The sequence below is a fragment of the Phyllobates terribilis genome, unplaced genomic scaffold (assembly GCF_046119375.1).
Source record: "Phyllobates terribilis strain yellow unplaced genomic scaffold, ASM4611937v1 Scaffold_1__5_contigs__length_1240528914, whole genome shotgun sequence".
Lineage (NCBI taxonomy): Eukaryota > Metazoa > Chordata > Amphibia > Anura > Dendrobatidae > Phyllobates > Phyllobates terribilis.
In genome coordinates this window covers 758,925,388-758,940,222 of record NW_027362761.1, presented here as the reverse complement: position 1 = coordinate 758,940,222, position 14,835 = coordinate 758,925,388, and the positions used below count along the sequence as shown (strand labels likewise).

Sequence of the window (14,835 nt, the reverse complement as noted above, 5' to 3'; positions counted from 1 at the left end):
TATATATATATACACATACTGTATATATATATATATATATAAATACATTTATTTATATTTATAAATTAAGCCCCATGTATAATGAAAAAATTAGGCAAAAATTATTTGAATATCCAAATGAGAAAACTTTGTAAAGCCTTACAATGAAACTAACAAATGTGCCAGGTCAAGAGCGGGGAGAAAACTGGCCTGGTCACAAACTGGTTACACATATTGGGGCAATAACAAATGGTTGCAACAGTGTACATCTACAATCTATTCAGGGGTAGCTGTATATTATTATTACCTTTATTATTTTAGTTAGGTATTATTAGGTGCTATCACCTTTATTATTTTAGTTAGGAAAGCAAAATCAGCAACAAAATAAAAACTTCCCTGATACTGTAACCTTAAAAGTTGTAATTTTCAACAACTACAAGTTTACTAAACAAAGGAGTTTAATATCTAAGGACAGGGAGTGTAGGGGAATGTAAAAATGTGTGTAGTCATGTAACAATTAATAGGTGACCTGACTGTGACGGAGATAAGATGGCATTGTCTCTGCCTTCATAATCCCTGTATACACAACGCTCATCTTTCGTGCTCGGTCTGTATAATCCAGTAGTCCCGTTTCCCATTTGAAAGTGGTTATCTCACAATTACAATTAATCACCTATCCAAGTGATAAGCGATCATTGGGACCCTCACTAATAACAAGAATGGGTGCCTGTTTTTGCCTGTCTGAATGGAGTGATAGCCCCTTTATTCATTGTCTAGGTTTTGATGAAGATCAGCTGATCGATGGGGGTGTCAGGTGTGAGACCCCCACCAATCCAATATTCATGACCTATTTTGAGGATAAGTTATTAATATAAAAGTGAGCAACTCTTTAATAAAGATTATTTCGAAAGTTGGGTAGTTTTGCGTGTTTGCAGAAAATGAAAAAATGAATATTGAAAAAAATATTCAGTGCAAAGGTATCTATAACATTTAAGATTTGAAAAAGGTTGAGTCTTTCTGTTTTTTTTCCTTATGTGATCTTTTACACTTTCCCTCATTGAAGTCTATGGGATTTGGATGTACAGAAAGCTCAATGGACATGGTGCTCTTCTAAGTTCCATCTGGAACCAACCAATGTCAGCTTTTGACAGGTCTTAAATACAGTATATGGCAGAATAACAATGAAAGTGAACAATTTACCATCTTCAAAAGTAACAAGTTCCTCCTAATGTAAGCTATGCTAATACATGCAATGGACCAGGTAATTTCAAGCAAGATGGCAAAGAAGAAAACATATCTCTGGAAATAATCTTCTTTTGCATGCAACTGTTGGCTTTTTTTACCTGTTCAGTCCTTGACAGTAGCCAATGGTGGGGTTTTGCCATGAATATGCTACCAGCACCCTTCTTAGCTTCTGAGTGAACTCGGAGGTAGGACTGTTAAAGTGCTTATTATTGGTCAAAGTGCGAGGTATATCCAGTTCTATCTGCTGTGTGGCTGGATGGTGAGCATTCTCACTCTTTCTCAGGAGGTCTTTGTAATGATTGTCACTGATAAAAATCCTTTGACTAGTTAGCCATTTCCAAACACGTTTGCGGTGTTCTGTTGGGATACCACATCTCACCAGAGTTTTCAGCTCCATTGAGTGGGACAATCCCTCAATGTTGTTCCATTTCATTCGTAAGGGCTTGTCCACAACCTCATGAGTGAGCAACTTGTTAGATCGAATTTCCAATGCCTGGATTTTGGCTAGAAGTTTCAAGTGTTCAACCTCATACTCAGGAATTATCATGAATCCATAATCGTCATATTCGCTAGAATTAACACAGAAGTAAACATTATTTTCTAACAGAAATAGAAGAACAAAATGTTCTCTGTACAGACAATGGATCTGAAATAAAAACATGGTGGCTAGGCTAAGAAACAGAAAGTCACATATTCCAGAAAGAAGAAAATATGAACAATCTATTAATTGCTGGAATTGGGTGAAGGGAGTATAGTTCTTACAGAGTAGTACAGCAGCTACAGACTTCACCTGATAAGCACATTTAAAGTAAACAATTCAAGGTTGAAAAATAGCCCTGTCAATTCCAGAATCGGTATATTTAAGTGAGCAGGTTGCTGTCTGATCATTTAAAATTAAACACTGCAATTCCCTGACGTGAACTGGCAAAATTTGGTCCTAATAAAGCAGGAGTGGGCAATATAAGTTTCCAAGGGTCACATGAGAGAACATAAATATTGAGGAGGGCCAAACCAAAAGCCAAACGTAATTCTGCTTGTTATGAATATCACATAATATTAAGCATAATTAAGTATACTGACTAGCTGCTACTGATGCGTGTTACAATAGGGCTTATTGTAAAATCAAAATCAAGTTTATAAAAACATTAAATCATACTACACTTGTTATTCAGCCCTTGTGCCTTGATTAGCACATCCCCCCACACAGTATCATGCCCCAGTTACGCCCACACAGTATGATGCCCCCAGTCTACCCCAAGCAGTATGGTACTGCACTGTCCCCACAGAGTATGATGCCCTCACAGCTTCCACACACACAGTATGATGCCCCTAGTGCCACCACAAACAATATTGTTTCCTCACAGCCCACTCTACAAACAGTATGATGCCCTAACAGCACCCCACACACAGTATGAGGCCCCCATAGCTCTCATATACAGTGTAATGGACTCCGCAGTTCCCCACATACAGTATGATGGACCCCACATTGGATCGGCACTTTTTCCTTCCCTTTGGCGGTCCCAGTTCAGGGGCCGAACAGGAGCAGCCAAAGAGCCAAATGTGTCCTGCAGGTTGTGCTTTGTCCAGGTCTGTTATTAAGTAACAAATATCGGAAATAATTATGTTCTTGTCACTAAAACAGTAATAAGGCAACTGTAAGCACCAGATTCCCAAATTCTGAAAAGGCCACAATTCTCCTTCCTGTAAAACTAAATATCACGAAATAAAGAGACAAAAGAAATCAAAGCTTCACTATGCTCTCAGTCTAGACACACATTAATTACTCCGCATCCTATATAAAATAGATGCAGTATCCATAAAGCCAGTGCCTCATGCCATGATATATCATGCAGAATACGTGTAGGTTTCCCAAACCAACACAATAAATACTTGTTCTCTGCCTAAACACAACCACAATATATTTGCACACGGCTACTCTAAACTCAGGCACAGAATTAGAGACACAATTGGGATCTTTGTTGTAGGTAGTAATTATTGTACCAGGAGACATATAAGCTGATGGTGTTCAGTATCATACTCCGATTAATTACATAATTATCTTATGTGGTAAATGTGATTGAATGTACCATGTAAGTTAGAGTACAAGGGTAAACAATGAAGAAAAAAATAAGAGAGTGCTTTCATTTTGAAGCCCATTGATCCATCAAAAAAGTAGTAACTGTTATTTTTATTTTTATTTCATAAATCAATACTATACATGAAAATAAGAATTTTTTTAATATATCTTAATCAGGGAAAACTACTTATTTCTCTTGCAGGACTGATCATTCATTAAATTCTCAATTCATAGGTAAAATCTGTATTCAGTGAAGACAGATTTTCCCATTACTGACAGAACAATGCTCCACTTTCTCATTTTTCTCTATACAGCCTTTCTACTGTAAATTTAGAAGGGTTCTCTGGCCCCGTGACTGCAGATTTGTAAATACTCACAGCAAGTGCACTGTGAGCTGTGAGGGTCTCTGGTGTCGGGTCAAAAGCGAATGGTCATGTGACCGCAAGTATGCGATTTGCATAATCCCACCACATTCCAACTAGACGTGTCCGGCCTCGCTCAATACCCTTGCATTGAGCGAGATCACGCACATCTAGTTGGCATGTGACCGCATGTATACAAATCGCATACACGTGGTTACTCATCCACTGCCCCCGACACCATGGAGTCCTCACATCGCACGCACTGTGAGGATTCATAACTCTGCAGTCACAGAGTGACTGCAAACTTGTACCCTAAGGGTGGACAACCTCTTTAACTGTAAACAGCCCAAATAAGTAAACTAAACAATTAAAGCATCCTGCAAAGCTTGAACAGACAACAGAGCACATTTACCATGTGCACCACTTGCACAATCCAATGAATTTCAATTCTCTATTTAGACTTCAAAATATCTATGTTTTTAACCGGAAAAAAGGTTAGACAACACAACGAGAGTCAACCTTGCAAAGAGCCTGCTGAGAGACTTGTGCTTCTAGCTGGCACACCACTTTCTGAATCCTTAGGCTAAGTGCCCACGATGCAGAAATGCTGCATATTTTTTCCGCTTCTCCCTGGCCGGAAAAACGCATGTGGATTTTACATGCGTTTTTCCTGCCAGGAAAAATTTATGGGCAAAGCTGAAAAGGCAGGTGCTAGCAAGGCGAAATAAAACCTGGATCAGTTACACCAGTTTTGTCAGGCGGAATGGGCCCAAATTCCGACCAACTATTGTGAGAAGCTTGTGGAAGGATATCCCAAACGTTTGACCCAAGTCATTCAGTTTAAGGTTAATGGTGCCAAATACTAATGAAATATATGTAAACTTTTGACTTTGCAGTAAGTAATAAAAATGCCTTAAACCATTCTCTCTCTCTCATTATTCTGGCATTTGGCAAATATTAAAAATTATGGTAATCCTAATTGTCCTAAAACGGGAAAGGTTTATTCTGATTTCATGTCAGATATTGAGAAAAACATGAATATGTGTCTTTTTATATAGTGTATGTAAACTTCTGGTTTCAACTGTATATCAATAACATTTTGTCAATGCCAAATACTTTGTTTAAAACATGACATACCACAAGGAGACAAAAACTGTAGAGTCAAAAATACGATAAAATCCCATGTAAAAAAAGCACACTCAAAAACAAAAAAAAACCTGCAAGTAACTTAATTTACTTAATAGGTGCTGAAATGGTGCAGAAAATCTACAACATCAAAAACTCACCAAAAGCTCATCGTGGGAACATAGCCTAACACAGAAAACACATAACACACCTAACACACCTATGGAGCCACATAAATAACAGAGTGCCAAAACAACAGTGGCGAATAACATATTAGAGTTGAGAAAAAATCAATATAAAAGATCTATATGTATATATAAGAGGGATGTCCATCAATTATAATATATGCAATATGGTTAAACTTTAGGACTAAAGGGAATAAAAAGTCATAAATAAGAGTTGGAGAGTACTAAAGGAAAAAAAGGGGGAGGCATATGACAAATTGAAAAATGGAGAGTGCAAGAAGGGGATGATGGGGTATAAATAGAAAAGTAACAAACATGTGAGAAAAAGAAAATGGATTGTGAGGTTTAGGTGATGGTGAAAAGGGTGAAGGAGCGGTGGAGTGATGTAACTTTAAGCTTATAGGATAAAAATGCCAACAGGGCACCCCAAGTATCACAGGTTTTCATTAGTATTGGTATTCTCATATGGGATCCTTACCAATATGAGTCACTTTAGGTTCCATGAGCTGGGGGTAACTGCAACTCATATACCGTTGTTGCAATACTTACTTTTGCAGGACTGGAGCTTTGGCTGCTGGATCTTTTTGCACTCCTGCAGCTTATGCCATGACGATCCAGAAGCTAAGCTACAGGTAACCAACTGGCAGCAAAGCATCAACAGGGAATGCAGAATTTTCAGTCCTGCATATATGTAAATATTGCAAATTTCTTTGCAATGTGCATTTTTTTTTCAGATACAATGCCTTGGAAAAGTATGCATACCCCGTGAACTTTTCCACATTTTTTCACGCTACATCCAAAAACTTACATGCATTTTATTTGGATTCTGTGATATACAAACACATAGTAGCAAGTATTTGTGAAGTGTAAAGGGTGTGATACATGATTTTCTAAATATTTTAAAAATATAAATCTGAAAATTGTGATGTGCATTTGTATTCACCCCCCCAGTCAATACTTTGTAGGACACCTTTCACTGCATTTACTGCTGCAGATCTTTTGGTTATGTCTCTACCAACTTTGCACATCTAAAGGCTGAAATTTGTGTCCATTCTTCTTTGCCAACTAGCTCTAGCTCAGTGATATTGGATGGAGAGCGTCTGTGAACTGCAATTTTCAAGTCTTGCCACAGATTCTCAATGGGTTTCAGGTCTGAACTGTGATGGGACCATTCCAACACATGAATATGCTTTGATCTAAACCATTCCATTGTAGCTCTGGCAGTATGTTTAGGGTCCTTGTCCTGCTGGAAGGTGAACCTACGCCCCAGTATCAAGTCTTTTGCAGCCTCTAACAGGTTTTCCTACAGGAATATCTGCAGGTAAATATTGTTTTCCAAGGTGACCGGTCCCTTTAAACTAAGAAATTTTTAAAGACCTTTGCTATGTGTCTGATGCAATCATACTTGGTTGCAGAAGGAGCCTCACCCTTCTCCGAATCTTGTAGAATGACAGCTAGTGAGGGCACATCTATGTTCGGTTTACTTTTATGTTACATTTCTAGGTTTAGTATCCCTTTAAGCTGATACAGTGCTGCTCATCATTATCATTTTCAACTTCCATGTTGCAATTTTAAAGAAGAAACAGAATAAACAGCATGTCCAGCAATAAAGGCACCCCTAATTAATACTTGGTTGCACACCCTCTAGCATTGATGACAGCCTCCAAATGTTTCTTGTAGCCATCTATAAGCTTCCTGCACTTCTCAGATGGAATTTGCAGTTTGTTCAAACTCTTGAATGTTTGCAGAGTTCTTTTTCCCAATTGCAGATTTCAGCTCACCCCAAAGATTTTCAATGAGATTGAGATCAGGACTCATTGCTGGCCATTTTAAAACAGTCCATTTTTTCTTTTTCAACCATTCCTGTGTACTTTTGGATGTGTGCTTTGGGTCATTGTCTTGCTGGGGGACCCATGATCTTCGACTCAAACCAAGTTTTCTTACACTGGGTAGGACATTTCGCTCTAAAATCTCTTCATAATTCTCTAATTTCATAATTCCTGTGATACGGTCAAGGCCTCCAGTACCAGATGCAGCAAAACAAACCAACAGCATTATGGATCCTCCACCATGCTTAACTGTTGGTAAGGTGTTATTTTCCTTATCAGCTTCATTGCGCCGTCTGTAAACAAACTGTTGCTTTGCATTGCCAAAAAGCTCGGTTTTTGTTTTATCTGTCCACAGTACATTTTCCAAGAAGGATTGTGGTTTCTTAAGGTACTCTTTGGCAAAGATCAGTTGTTCCTTTTTATGTATTTTCTTCAGCAATGGTTTCTTCCTTGGACTTCGCCCATAAAGCTCTGCTTGGTTTAGTGTGCGGCATATGGTACTTGTTGAAACCATGACCCCAGACTGTTCCAGGTTGGCCTTCAGGTCTTTGGATGTTTGACGTGGTGCTTTTTCCACCATTCGCACCAACCTTTGAAGATATCTCTTGTCAATTTTCCTCTTTGCCCCAAGTCCAGGGAGGTTCTTGACAGTTCAGTGCTTGAAAACTTCTTAATAACATTGCGCACTGCTGAAACTAGGATATCAAGGTCTTTGGAGATGGCCTTATACCCTTTGGAAGTCTTGTGTTTGCTAATAATAGCAGTTCTGATGTGCTCAGACAGACAGCTCCTTTGTCTTCACCATTGTGACAAAGGAACATCTCCCACCATGTGGCTTTTTAAAACACTGAAGTCATCATTCATTGGCTAATTCATGTCACATGGGCACCAACAATTAATCACAGGTGAATCTCTTTTGTGATTTACCACAGGCGAGTCAAAATGTGTTTCCATACTAAATTAATGTAAAGGGTGCCAATACCAGTGACACCGCAAGCTTTAGGTTTTTCTATTTTTCCCTCCCATTGTTTTTTTGTTTTAAATTATTGTTTATCATTTGCTCTTTTGTATTTAACACAAGCTCTCTATACAAAAAAACTGTTTTTTGTGATTCATTTTTTTCAGGAGATATTCTACATTATGTACTTAAACTTCATGGGTGCCAATAACGATGAGCAGGACTGTACTTGAATTTTCCATGAAAAACATACTCTCCTTTATGTTTGCTCACTTTAACCACTTACCTGAGAGGACTGAATTGCACATTGGATGGTTGAAGAGGTGATTTTATATCAGACTGTAAGGCATCCTCTATTAAATGTTTTATGACTTCACAGTACTCAGCGTCTAGATATGGCAGTGCTTCTTGCAGCTTTCTCAGCACAATTAAATATTTGCTTTCTATCTGACAATTCCTGGCTTCCTGATAAGAACACTGTAAAATAAAAGAACTTCAATTAACACATTGTTGAGCATTTATGTTCTAAACTGTTCAGACTTCTAAATCAAGCCAGGGATTAAAAATGTGGGTCACTTTAGTATTATCACAAATGTACTGGAAACACCATTATGAGTCAATTACTAATATGTTATTAGCCGGTCTATGGCATTTTCTTACTTAGCCCACTGCCTCTGGCTTGCAATAAAATCTTCTCCACTGACTACTTCCATCCTAAACTACACTACAGAGAAAACAGCCTGGTGAATAGGATGAGTGACAGGCTACTAGATAGATCAGTGAGAAATGCCCTTATAAAGTTGTAACACGTCGGCAAGTAGAGCCAAGTATGTCCTGAAGTGACTTGCAACTGTTGACCACACCAGCCACAATGCTCTGCAACCACACCACTTGTGGTTAACATACCATGGCCTTAGACAGTCAAAGCGACTGTGGCCTGTAATAATGGGTTCTGCTGTGGTCAGAGACATGAGGAGAACTGTGACCGGTATTATTGAGTTCCACTGTGACCTTATCATTGAGATCTACTGAGACCTGTGAGTAAAACTGTAGATTGTACCTTGTGAGGGAGTAATTGTGGACTGTACCTAGTGTGCTAAACTGTAAAGCGTGCCCAATGAATTGCCAGGAGTGCCAAGCTGTGTCGGCTGTTAGTGGCAACCACTTTCTGCAAAATAAAATAAGGAGGCTGTTGCTTGATGGTAACTGTAACCATCAAGTTGTGTGCCTCAACTTCGAAGTATAACTGCCAAGCCCTCAATGACCAACTGCATTGCAACTACCAAGCTCGGTTATACAATACTATGTGTAACCGTCAAGTTTGTTCCCTCTGTGGGAGACTGTAATTGTTACACTTATTTACATCAAAGTTAAGTAAAACCTGTTCCAATTAAACATTACAATGTCTGTGTCTATAAATGCATGATCTTCCAGTGGGGTAGAATGTGGGGCATTCAAGGGCCACCCCCCTAAAAACGAACCCAATTATATGCACAGTGCTATGAGTAGTTGCTGATGCATGTGTCAGCTTACATGGTTCTCCATCAGCGGTCATGTTCTATCAGTGGAGAAAGCTATACCATCAAGAGAGCAGAGCTCTGAAAATCAAGAAATCGACACTTATCTCCTAATAACAATAAATTAGTAAGTAGCTGAAAATGATGTTTCCAGTATATTTTTTAAAATAATTCCACATTTACCAACCACTTTATATTTTTATTGATTAATGTCACAGTACAATTTAACCCCTTTCCACCGTAGCCAGTTTCTCTTTCTGACTAGGCCAATTTTTTCAAGTCTGACATTTATCATTTTATGTGATAATAAATTTGGAATGTTTCTACATATTCCAGGGATTCTGAGAATGTTTTTTCATGACACGTTGTACTTTATAATTGTCGTAAAATTTAGGTCAATATCATTTGCTGATATGGTCGATATGATGCTTATTTATGAAAATATAAGAAATTTTAGGAAAATTCACAATTTTCAGATAGTCATGCCGAACAAGATAGTTAATAACTAGCATTTACCATATGTCTACTTTATGGCAGCAACCTCTTTTTTTGTTAAGATCTTAGAAAGGTTAAAAGTTAGCAGCAATTTTTCAAAACTATTTTTTTAGGGATCACTTCACTTTTGAAGTAGCCTATATGTTAGAAACAGGGCTGTGGAGTCGGTAAGTCAAACCTCCGACTCAGACTCCTCAATTTCCATGACACCGACTCCACGACTCCGACTCCCTCATACATGGCTCATGTTTAAGTGATAAATTTACTGTAGCGCAGATTCATCTCAGCTAAAAGTCCAGACCCATAGATCAGGAATAGGACAGACATTTATAGGACATTTCAGAACTTTCCCAAATTCTTATGGAAAAAATAATCCCCACAAACTGCATTGAACTACTGTACCCAATTTATTATATATTTGGTCCATTTTATACCGACTCCAACTCCACAAAAATGGGTTCCGACTCCGACTCCACAGCCCTGGTTAGAAAACCCCCAAACAAGCCCCTACTTTTGAAAACCTGCATACCTATAAAGTATTCAAAAGTGCATTTAGTCAGTTTACTAACCCTTCAGGGGCTCACAGGAATTAACTCAAAGTGAAATGAAAAATTTAAAAAATGTCGTTTTTTTTCCACAAAAAAAAATACTTTAGCCCTGCATCTTTCTTTTTCACAACAGTAACAAGACAAAATACACTAATAATTTGTTGTGCAATTTCTCCTGAGTACACCGATACCCTATATGTGGTTGGGCACACAGCAAGGGTTCAGAAAGAAAGTAGTTTTTTTTTAACTTTTGGAGCACAATTTTAGCTGGAATTGGGATGCATGTCATATTTGAAGAGCCCCAAGGGTGCTAAAACAGCAGAAACCCCACACAGGTGACCCCATTTTGGATTCTACATTCCTCAATTCATTTAGGGGTGTGGCTACCATTTTGGACCCATAGTTGCTTCACAAAAGTTTAGAACATTAGAAGGCAAAAAGAAATGTTTATTTTTTTCCTACAAAAAAAGTTGCTTTAGCCCTAATTTTTTCATTTTCAAAAGAGTAACAGGAGAAACGGCACAGTAAATGGTCTATTTTCGCCGGAATATGCCAATATTCCATATCTCATATGTGGTCCGAAACTACTGGTTGTGAGCACTGGAAGGCTAAGAATGGAAGGAGGGTTAATTAACTTTTGAAGCCCAATTTTGGCTGAAATAAATAATAAACACCATGTCACATTAGCAAAGCCCCTGCCAAAACAGCAGGCATCTGTAAAAAGTCACCCTATTTTTAAAATTACACTTCTTAGTGGATTCATCTAGGGATCTTTTGAGTATTTACAACCCACAGTTGTTTCACATGATTTTTATTACTTTGGGCATTGGAAATGAAAAATTACGTTTTTTTTTCAGCTAAAATGTTGCATTAGTTCTAATTTTTTAGCTACTTGTCTTTTGGAGTGGAAATCTGGATGGAATAGATTGCTGCCGCAAATTCATGTTTGCAGAGCACCCAAGGTGCAGAAAGCCCCACAAATGACCCCATTCTGAAAACTAAGCCCCTCAAGAAATTCCTGTATGGGTGTTGTGACCATCTTAAACCCACAGATGATTCACTCAATTTTCTAACATCGGGCTGTGAAACTGAAAATGATGTTTTTTTTCCAATGAAATCTTGCTTTTGCACCAGGGGTCATAGAAGAAAAAAGAACTGCACAATTTATAACACAATTTAACCTGAGTATACCAATATCAGATAGGTAGTAAAAAATGACTTTTTAGACTCTAAGGGGAAGGATCAGAATATTAGAGTGCAGATATTGCTGGAATGGTATGTGGATGTCACGTCACATTAACAGAGGCCTTGAGGTTCCAGAACACCTGAACCCCCTAAATATGGCCCAATTTTACAAACTACACCCTTGATTTAATCTATGGATGCAGTGGTCATGTGATATAAATTATACCCCTCTGGAAATTCATCTTGGGGTGTAGTTATTATATTAACTGAACAGGTGTTTATCAGAAATATGCACGCAGTTGGTGTTGCAGAGTGAAAATAGCAATGATGCCAGCTTAGTGCCCAACACATTGTGCAGTTTGTGCTTCTGCCTATTAGGGCTCGCTCACACTTGCGATTAAAAAGGACAAGTGCAATCCGGTAAAAAATCGGATTGCACTCGTCCCAATGTTAAACTATTGGGCAGGTCATGCGATTCAGCATGTGAAAACGATCACAGCATGTTGCGAGAATCGAATCGCACAAACCCATACAAGTATATGGGTGCGTGTGAAACATCAGACTGCACTCGGATGTCACCCGAGCGCAGTGCAATTCTTGTGGACAATGGATTAGAAAATTACTTTCTCCGTCTCCTCTGCAGCTGTGCTACGATCTTCTGATGCGAGAGGATCGGAGCACGGAGCACTGACACTCGGCTCCCGCTCACAACAGAGCAAGAACCGAGTGTCATTAGCATATCGCATCCGATGCTCTCGCTCCGGATGCTATACGCTAGTGTGACACCGGCCTTATAGTAAGTGGTTCTTCTAAATCTTGTTTTTTCAGTTTTATAGCTAAACCCCGAAGTAAAGGTTTAGTCTAGGGCACAGGATAAATGTGAACCTAGCCTTATTTTGATTTTTGACAAATAAACAACAGTTTAGGAATTGGTTCTTTGAAGCCGTTCACTGTGCGGTAAGTGAAAAGACAGCTTTAATCCTTAAATTAGGACGATTGCAGGGGCAGCATTGCTTTTTTGCTTAGCTAATTTTCCACACTAAAGTTTTTTCTTTCAGTAACTTGATTTTTTGAACCACCATATTTTTAGATCTATAACTATTTTATTTTTTTTGCTGACGGAGCTGTATGAAGGTTTGTTTTTGGCATCAAGCGTTGAAGCTTTTATTGATATTATTTAGGTGTACATATTTTTTGATTGCTTTCTATTCTAATTTTTGATCGCCAAAATGAACAAATAAACAGCAGTTCTCAAATAGTTTTTATTCAATTGTTATTCAGTTCATTGTACAGTAAAAGTAATAAGTCAGCTTTATTCTTCTGGTCAGCATGATTACAGTGATAACCGATTTACGGTATATAAGTTTTTTTTTGTGTTTTGCTAATTTTGCACATTGGAAACAACTTTTTGCAAAAAATAATTTGTTTTTGCATCACCATATCTTAAGAGCTGTAACTTTTTTATTTTTCTGCTGACAAAACTGAGTGAGTGAACTTGTTTTTTGTAGGACAAGATGAAGTTTATAGTGATACAATTTTTATTTATGTACATACTACTTTTTATTGCATTTTATTCCACTTTCTATGCGGTAGTATGATGAAAAAACTGTTTTATAGGCCAGGTCATTCCAGATATGGCAGTTCCAAACATGTACTTTTTTTTGTTTTAACATAATAAATGCGTTTTTTTTCTGTAATTTTTATTGCTCTATTTTTTTTTTCAAATTTTTTAACTTTTTTTTTTCCTTGCCCCTCTATAGAACTTGATTGCTACTGACTGCGGCATCCAGAGGGTTAAACAACTAGAGATTCCTCTTCTCCTCCACCCAGCCTCACACTGTCCATGCTGTGAGATGATAGCTGCAGAGTATCACATACATAGCTCTGCATCTTTTTTAGGTACCAGGGCATTATTTCTTGATGCCTAGGATAGATGCAGTGTGGTGCATGTACAGCAGTGAGATCTGCATCACCTAGTTAAATACATCAGTCTAACCAGAGAAAAGGTGGTCCTGATCTCTTCTGGGGGAGTTTTCTGTTTTTCCTGTACTATGTAGCCCAGTCAAAAGCAGGCAGTGTCATTCAGGGTGAAAAAAAATACGCCTCCCCAAGAGAAGAACCTCTGTTAGGAGCACCTTGGTTATAGTGGAAATTAGCATATTAAATTTACAAGCTGATATCTCTGCAAAGGAGATGAGAAATATAAAATAAAAATTATGCTTTATTGAGATCTTCAATTATCAAAATGTGGCCAGTTTAGCATAAAAATGGTGAAAGGTCCTTTTTCAGTTGAGCTCCCAGCAATGATTGTGCGGGCACACCTCCTGTGCCTGCATGATAACTTTGACATGCTGGTTGACGTCATATTGCTGAAACAAAAAAAAGTAGTAAACCTATCAACTAACAAGCCACTGAGTATTCATTGGCTGTATATAGTGTCTGCTGGCAATGAATAGTGCTCCATACCTGCTATGCGCATGTATACTGGTGATTTGACTAGTCTGTATGACAGCCAGTAAGCATGATGATCATTACCTTCATCAGCAGAGCTGTCTCCTTTTCAGCCGTGTTTCTCCATAACCGTGTCAACTGATGGATTTCAGAGTTCAAGAACTGGTTCTGTGTCTTGTAGGCATTAAGGTCATCCTTTTAAAAGAACAAGAATTATTAAGACTCTATTGTCACCTACTGTAGGAACTCACATATCACAATGTAAGAGTTTATCTATTTGCATACACAATTTTCTTACCATTAAGCTGTCAATCTTCCTATATTGCCCTTGTAAGGTCTCAATTCCAGGACTGCTTTTCTTATCTGAATCAGTCTGGCTGAGAAGCTGCTCATTCTGCTTCATGATAAATTGTTGCTTTGCATTGTTCTTTTCCATTAGCAATTGTACATGTTCCTTAAGTTCTCGGATATGAAAATCCTTGAAACTAACACACTGTTCAAGGTCCTGTTTTTCCTGCTCAAGGGCCTCCACACGTTGCTTAAAGTCTTCAATTTGTCTAACCTTATGTCGTATTAGCTCCAGTCTGTCTTTTTCCTCTGTTGCACTCAAATAGTCATTGCATGCTCTTTTTTCCTCTTGAGCAGACTCAAGAGCACGGTGAAGTAGCTTCACAAGATCCTGGAGGAAACAATAGGGAACAATGTTATATTCTCAGGTTTACTCTCCTTCTAATTATCGCTGATCATTTCAAATATTCCCAAAGATTCAATTAAACCTAAATCAGTCATGGCCAAAAGTATTGAGAATGAGACAAATAGTAATTTTTCCAAAGTTAACTGCTTCATTTTTTGTAATGGCAATTTGCATATACTCCTGAA

General features: G+C 38.1%; 1 protein-coding gene across 4 annotated transcripts in view; it reads right to left on the bottom strand.

The window, feature by feature from the left end:
- TBC1D2 (TBC1 domain family member 2) overlaps positions 1-14,835 on the bottom strand; it is a 105,071-nt gene that overhangs the window by 16,314 nt on the left and 73,922 nt on the right. For all 4 annotated transcript variants that reach the window (XM_073636920.1, XM_073636921.1, XM_073636923.1 and 1 more), the window contains 4 exons: positions 14,255-14,635; positions 14,041-14,151; positions 8,047-8,237; positions 1,323-1,793 (listed from right to left, as the gene is read on the bottom strand). In XM_073636920.1, the coding sequence (XP_073493021.1) occupies positions 1,323-1,793; positions 8,047-8,237; positions 14,041-14,151; positions 14,255-14,635 (1,154 nt within the window). The remainder of the gene's footprint in view (positions 1-1,322; positions 1,794-8,046; positions 8,238-14,040; positions 14,152-14,254; positions 14,636-14,835) is intronic.